The sequence below is a fragment of the Nicotiana attenuata genome, unplaced genomic scaffold (genome assembly GCF_001879085.1).
Source record: "Nicotiana attenuata strain UT unplaced genomic scaffold, NIATTr2, whole genome shotgun sequence".
Lineage (NCBI taxonomy): Eukaryota > Viridiplantae > Streptophyta > Magnoliopsida > Solanales > Solanaceae > Nicotiana > Nicotiana attenuata.
In genome coordinates, this window is record NW_017671280.1 from 62551 (window position 1) to 69989 (window position 7439).

Consider the following 7439-nt stretch of genomic DNA (forward strand, 5'->3'; position numbering starts at 1 on the left):
CCCCCGGAAAAAGATTGATTACTATGTTAGAGATATTTTTGTCAATTTAGTTATTTAATTCATATACTACTAATATTCCTATTTTTATTCCACATTATTATTTTCTGCACGAATAAATATTATTCCCTCCGTTCACTTTTATTTATCCATAATTGATTTTGCATATTCCTTAAGAAATAATAGATGAAGTGCATATTTCACCATAGTAATTAGTATCCATAATAATGATAGTATTTTGAGAAGTCCTGGAAAATAATTTGTGAAATGAGTAATTAATGATAAGAGTAAAACAGAAGAAAAAAAAATATGGTAACAAGTGAAAGTACAAATATATTTTTTGTATAATGGACAAGTAAAAATAGATGGACGGAGTACATAAATGTTCTCACAATTTATAAAGAATATTAATTATGCCAAAAACAAACAAGAATCAAACAATATATTAACAATGCTAGGCTATTCCCAGAACTACCAACCAAGCGTCACCGGTGGTTAGAATAAATTTATTTCTCAGGTATTACAATACATCCTGCAAACATGCAATTCCATGAAATTTAACATCATTTCCCGGCTCCCGCACATCAATCTTCTACAAAAAAAATTACTGTTCAATGTGAATACGGTTCTTTATTCTCACTGGAAACTTTGAAGTCCAAAGCGACTAGTTCACCAGACCTGAGACCTTATGCTCAAGTCTTTCCTATTAATTTAATCACCATCTATCAATCTCTTAAATCATCTTTCTTTGCATACATTTTTTCTCTTTAATAGTGATTGTGCCGTATCAGCTCACCTCGACTCTATTCCACTAAATACATGTTACCTTTAACTAGCAAAAATATAGATAATTCTATCCATCACGAATTAGGCATATGGGAAGAAATCATCATTTTTTTGTCGTTGCTAGAATTTGTACCTCAATTTCCAAATAGCATAGTCAGGGGCGGCTCTATATATTATGGGGCCTAAGGCGAAAAGAAAAAGTGAGGCCTTAAATATTTTTTTTATTCTTATAATATATCGGGGTTCACAGCGTCTACAACCAAAACTTCATGTCCTCTATCTGCACATATATTAATAAGAGCAGCACTAATGTCACAGCCAATAAAGAAACAATCAGGATTTAAAAAATTTTTGCTGTTGCACATTCACCGAAATTCCAAACGTTTTAAGCGCAAAGGCTGGTCTAATGTCATTTTCGTTAAATAAGTACTCCTACAGTCCTACTGCCTAATAAGTAGTTCAATGACTTTCACTGTCTTTCTCGTTAAATACGTCTACAACTGACCGATAACCAGAAATGATAATGAAGTAATTGGTTATCATCAGTTGAGGTTTCTTCCATATTTGGTTATCATGTAATTCATGTTACAACATCAATTATGTATACCAAATACCGTACCAAAATAGTTTGGTACAGTTCGGCATTTTCTTGTTTGGTTCGGTACGGTTTCAGTGTCGTACCAAGTCTTTGTAGACAAAAAAGTATTGAATTGATCATGAAATCAAACAAAGTTAGTTGATTGACATTTAATAACTTCTGTTTGATGCAAGAAATTATTTAAGAAATGAATTCAAGCTTAATCGCTCGATTCACCTGAATGCCAACATATCTGCTAAAGCAGATTATAATCTTTCAAGTACATATTCCATGTTATGAGTGCTTTGGTATGTTCTTAGGCAATACGGGAGAATAAAGAAGGAGAAAATCTCAAGGTCAACAGTATGGATCCTTATTCATTGACTTTAATCAAAAAGGAAATCTCATTCTACTTCAGAGTTCAGACCCTAAAAATTAAATAACATAGCACCCAAAATTGCCGGTAAAACTACAGCCTCTTAGCAACAATTTTGTTAAAATAAACGAACAATTGGAAAATTAATTACTCTTCCTAACTAAGAGTTAAATTAAGTTTCTTCTTCCTAAATTAATTTCTTTTAAGACCTATCATTACAGTAAGAGGAATGATGAAGATTGAGGAACGAGAACCTGTTGAGTGTTGAAAGCTTGAATTCTTGCCAAGGAGAGGAGTTAGGAGAGGATGGAGAGGCGTCGTCCAAGTCTCGAAGACTCGAAGCAGTCGCAGACTCGCAATTGCAGTCGTTGTCTCGTCGAGGAGGGTGTTAGAAACAAGGGGGAGAAGAACTGAGAAGTGAGATTGACAAGTGAACTGTAACCTAATTGATGCCTGATAGTGTCTAACTTGAATTGGGCTTGGACTAATTCCTTTTTATTAAGTACTAACTAGCTAACTTGCACGCGCTCCGCGCGAGTGTAAAATGAAGAATTTACAATATGATCTGATTGTAATTTTAGCTGAAATAGAATGGATTATTTTTTCATATGTTTATAAATATTTTCTCCAATTAGCTCTCAAATTCTCCATAGCATCAAATCCAAAACTGATTTCGTTTAAATCCTAAAGATAATTACTATTATCTGATAGTTGGATTATAAAAAGGAAATATAAAAGTGGCAGTCATCATTGTATTGGGGAAAATTATATTTATGTATATGGCGACGTGTCATGACATATAGACTGGTCAAACAGTCAAAGAAATAAGGTTGGTTAACAGATACGAGCAACAATAGATACGAGTAAATTAAATGGAGGGGGTGCGAGCAGTCATACAAGTAATTCAACGCTCGTACCTATTCAAGATATTTAAAACTCAAAGATAGTGAAGAATCAACGGAATGAATCCAGCAGCAAAAAGGAGCCCAGATAAAGCATTTAATGAGTATTAATTATTGGAAATGTTAGAAAATATGTATTTAATGTATATGATTGTATAACGTAACATTTAAAGTCATTAATTGACCATAATAGCATTATTATGACAAAGGTAAGGCTCGTATCCCAAAAGAGCTATAAAAAGGGAAGAAACAAACAATTGTAGGGGGAGGTGACTATTGGAATATACTTTGATTTACCAGCTTTCATACTTGGCTATTCTAAAATTTCTATCTTTATTTATTTTTTCGATTATCAGTAACCCGATTCTTCTAATTTCTAGCTTTGACTAAAAATCTATTTTTTGGTTAAACACTTACACCATCATATTGGGAGACTCAACCACGAACACTCAAATCATACCAGTCACAAGAAGTCCACACATAATCCACGTAGATATCACATACCAAATATTCGTACACCAAACAAGGTGATTTTACAAAGGTCAAAGTTAGCCATACATACCTGGAGCCGAATTCCCTTTTTAACTTCTATTTTCAATTCACCAAATAGTCTAGCAACGTCAATCTAGTGCACAAGTTAACACATATGACTTAGAATTGAAGTTCACAATTGCTACTCAAACTTATTTAGGTTATCAACCCCTCTTGTACAATCCTTTACTCCTACCCAATTCCTCTTACTAGATTTTAGGTTTTAAAAGGCATGCATGTATGTTTTCAACCATTATTTTCAAGAATCAATGCATGAGACTCCCCCTCCCCCCCCCCCCTAGTTTAAACCTGAAAATCAATGAAAAAGGGTTAGGAATTTTACCTGCAAGAATGGGGATGAAGATAATCACTTTGAAATTCCCCGGACCGGATAGTTTTGAAGAATCAAATTTGATGAAGATGACTTTCTCTCTCAAGAACCCTCTCTTCATCTCTCCTATTTTATTCAGAAAACTCGTTAAAATGAGGGGTTGGGGTATTTTATTAAAAAGGGGGTCGGGTTTAAAATTTAGAAAAATAGGTACCCGAGTCAGATATGCGGTCGCACTTTGCGACTGCAGAGATGAAATGCGGTCCGCAGAATGGACCGCAAAAGTGCTCCAAAAATCCAATCCTACTGTTTGGGTCTGCGGCGGAAATGCGGTCCGCATACCTAATTTGCGGTCGCATAATGCACCACATTTTTGACCTCAAATTTGACTGACACATTGACTCACTTTGCGATAGAAATGCGGTCCGCATATCAGTTATGTGGTCGCATAATGGACCGCATTTTGACCTTAATTTTAACCAAACCACTGACTCATTATGCGGCAGAAATGCGGTCTGCATACTTGATTTGCGACCGCATTCTGGACCGCAAAATAGCACTCTTCTGGAAAAACTTGGTTCTTTGATTTTTAAATACTTAGATCAGTACAATGGGCGCCGCGAAGAGTTTTACACATTCCCAACACATATTAGGAACCTGACCCTACGAGCAACTAGGTTTTGAGCACAAATTTTTACGGGGCCTTACAGTTTTAGCACGGTCGCTCAACTATTAATAATTGGCCTAATTATCTGATTAATTACATATTTAGAACCTATTGTGCATTTTTACTTCTTAACCGCTTTTAGTATTTTAATGCTTTTAGGATTTATGAAATTTATTTGAACAAGTCACGATGTCGCGCACTCGTTTATTTTTATACATATTACGAATCGCGCCACGTGAAACGCACCCGCGATTTACAACATATTTGTTTTTATTATTATTCAAAGTTGTGGTCGAGTCACGTGAACCGCACACTCGAATTGGGATTTACGTATCATGATCATGCCACGGGAACCGTACCCATGGTCACGATGTTTATTATTAATCGCGCCTAAAGCAACTAACGCATTTGAATTATTTTCCTAATCTTTGAGATTGTTGTGATGCCAAATTTATGGACAAGATATTATTGGGGAGTAAATAGGCTAGCTAACATGATCTATTACTTGGCCTAAATTCCTTATGGTTCAAGACCCGTCTTATGGCCCATTCTCATTCCTTGCCAAGAAAGAAACAACTCCAACTTTCCATCTATCTAATTTAATAACTCAGTTGAATCACCACTTCAACATGATAAAACAAAGACAACGTAACATAACCATATAAGTAAGAAAATTAAATCAAAGTCCATAGCGTATTTAACAGAAATCGTCCAACCAAACTTACATGTATTCAAATGAATTAATCTTTAAAATCAATATATATAACCCAAATAATACGCAATCAGTACTCAATTAATACGAAAGAGATCATGTATTTACCATAGAGCAAATGGAATCCGTCATGAGCAAATAGAAAAACTAATATATCAAAGCAAGTGTATACTTAAAATGTAAATAAATATTGAGAAAAATGGATTCGAATGGACCTTTATATTGATGAATAAAGCTGAAAGTTTATAACTCAATCGGAATAACAAAGCAACAATTGTTGGACTGAAATGATGAATTCTACACAATTCATCAGAAACAATACACATGCATGCTCACAGAATCGAAGAAGAAGTGAAGAAGTAATGGAAGTTGCAGAAGTTGTTGTGAAGAAGAAGAAGCTGGGTATATTACGTGTGTGTGTTTACACGTGAGAGTGGTCTTATTTATAGACCACTAACCGACTAACTAACACTTCTTTTCCTATTTACAATTTAGTCCTTCAACTAGCTACTAATACACAGTAGTCTAATCTCTACAACAATACTCCCCTTCAAGCTGGGGGGTGAAACACATTGAGCACACCAAGCTTGGACAAAAGAAAATGATGCTGTGATGTACCCAAGCCTTTGGTCATGAGATCAACTAGCTGCAAACTGGTAGGGATGTATTGTGGTGTCAACTGCCACTTTTGATCTTCTCTCGAACAAAATGACAATCGATCTCGATATGTTTAGTGCGTTCATAGAATATATGATTAGCAACTATCTGCAGGGCTGCTTTACTATCACAGTGCAATGACACTGGTTGCCGAATCTCTACCTGCAATTCCTTAAGCAGACCTAGGAACCATGTGATTTCTGCAGATGTTGCTGCTAGACTCCTGTACTTTGCTTCAACTGAACTTCGACTAACAGTTTGTTGCTTCTTTGACTTCCATGAAAGCAAGGAATCTCCTAGTTTGATGATATATCCTGTGACTGATCTCCTAGTATTGGGACAGGAGGCCCAGTTGAATCATAATAGGCAGATGATGTATCTACAGAACATGTTCCAAGCAGAATACCAAGTACTGGTGCTCCTTTTATGTATCTTACCACCCTCAATGCTTCATCCCAATGAGACTGTTTGGGATGTTGCATGAAAGCAAAAAATCTCCCAGTTTGATGATATCCTGTGACTGATCTCCTAGTATTGGGACAGGAGGCCCAGTCTGAATCACAATAGGCAGATAATGTATCTACAGGACCTGTTCCAAGAAGAATACCAAGGCCTGGTGCTCCTTTTATGTATCTTACCGCCCTCAATGCTGCATCCCAATGAGAATTTTGGGATGTTGCATGAACTAACTGAGTACCTGGACTGTGAAGCTGAGATCTGGCCTGGTGATGGTCAAATAGAGTAACTTACCAATGAGCTTCTGATAGCTTCCTATGTCTTCTAACCCTTCATCTCCATTTACCCCTACATGCTTGTCATATTCAATAGTGGTCAGCATTTGGTTCAGCTCTATTGGAGTGGAAATTGATTTGGCTCCTGCAAGTCCAACTTCTTATATCAACTTAAGTGCATATTTCCTTTGTGTGAGCAGAATCCCTTTCTTTGAGCGCAGTACTTCAACACCAAGGAAATATCTTAGCTCCCCTAGGTCTTTGAATTTGAAGGAATTGTGCAGTGTCTGCTTGGCCTCATTTATCAGTTCAGCATTACTTCCAGTGATAAGTAAGTCATCCACATACACCAAGATAACAACAATGTCAGATTTTGTGTTCTTAGTGAAGAGTGAATGATCATGGGCACTCTGATGGTACCCTTGCTTCCACTAAGGCCTCAGTCAACTTAATGTTCCATTGTCTTGAAGCCTGCTTAAGACCATATAGTGATTTGAGTAGTTTACAAACCTTATACTCCCCTTGTCTCTAGAAACCCTGTGGTAGCTCCATATAGACATCTTCATAAAGGTCTCCTTGCAAAAAGGCAGTATTTACATCCATTTGAAACATATTCCACCCTCTAGAAGTTGTTATGCTTATGAATGTTCTCACAGTAACCATTTTGGCTACAAGAAAGAAAGTCTCATGATAGTCCAACCCTTCTTGCTGTGTATAACCTTTTGCTACCAACCGAGCTTTGTATCTCTATATTTCTCCATTTGCCTTATACTTTATCTTGAACAACCATTTAGACCCTATTGCCCTTTTTCCTGCAGGTAGGTCAATAATTTCCTATGTTGCATTGTCCTCAAGAGCTTTAATCTCTTGTGACATTGCCTCTACCCAGTTTTCATCTTGACGGGCTTCCTTAAAATTTTTTGGTTCGGCTGTTGCAGAGAACATACCCAAATACGCTTTGTAATTGGCTGTCAAATGAGAGTAGGACACAGTGTTTGAGATGCAATGAGGATGAGACTGAGTGTTGGAGGGTGAAACATAGTCTTTCATCCATATGGGAGGTCTTGTAGTCCTGCTAGATTTCCTGACAGCTTCATCAGTGTGTACTTGCTCCTCATTTGACTGGCTTGAGGCTGGATCTGTGATTGGTTGCTCTTCAACTTGTTCTATAG

The 7439-nt window shown here is 36.6% G+C and overlaps 2 protein-coding genes across 2 annotated transcripts in view; both read right to left on the reverse strand.

Annotated features, from left to right (window-relative positions):
- The window catches only part of LOC109207264 (uncharacterized protein At4g37920, chloroplastic-like), a 7118-nt gene extending 4918 nt beyond the window's left edge, over window positions 1-2200 (reverse strand). The window contains exon 1 of the mRNA XM_019370157.1: window positions 1991-2200. The gene's annotated coding sequence lies outside the window, so the exon portion shown is untranslated. The remainder of the gene's footprint in view (window positions 1-1990) is intronic.
- A 3632-nt stretch (window positions 2201-5832) lies between these two features.
- On the reverse strand, window positions 5833-6930 carry LOC109207258. The gene is made up of 3 exons (XM_019370147.1): window positions 6804-6930; window positions 6287-6412; window positions 5833-6185 (listed from the first exon to the last, which is right to left on the reverse strand). The coding sequence occupies exons 1-3, from the start codon at window positions 6928-6930 to the stop codon at window positions 5833-5835; spliced, it is 606 nt and encodes a 201-aa protein (XP_019225692.1).
- Between the last annotated feature and the right edge of the window lie 509 nt (window positions 6931-7439).

Bases quoted from the DNA above. Each gene is read 5' to 3' on its own strand.
- LOC109207258 (XM_019370147.1), bottom strand. From the start codon at position 6,930: ATGGTTACTGTGAGAACATTCATAAGCATAACAACTTCTAGAGGGTGG. The intron at 6,413-6,803 runs GTTTCTAGAGAC...TTGGACTTGCAG, and splicing joins CTATATGGAGCTACCACAGG to GAGCCAAATCAATTTCCACT. The intron at 6,186-6,286 runs GTAAGTTACTCT...ATTGGGATGCAG, and splicing joins AAGCTATCAGAAGCTCATTG to CATTGAGGGCGGTAAGATAC.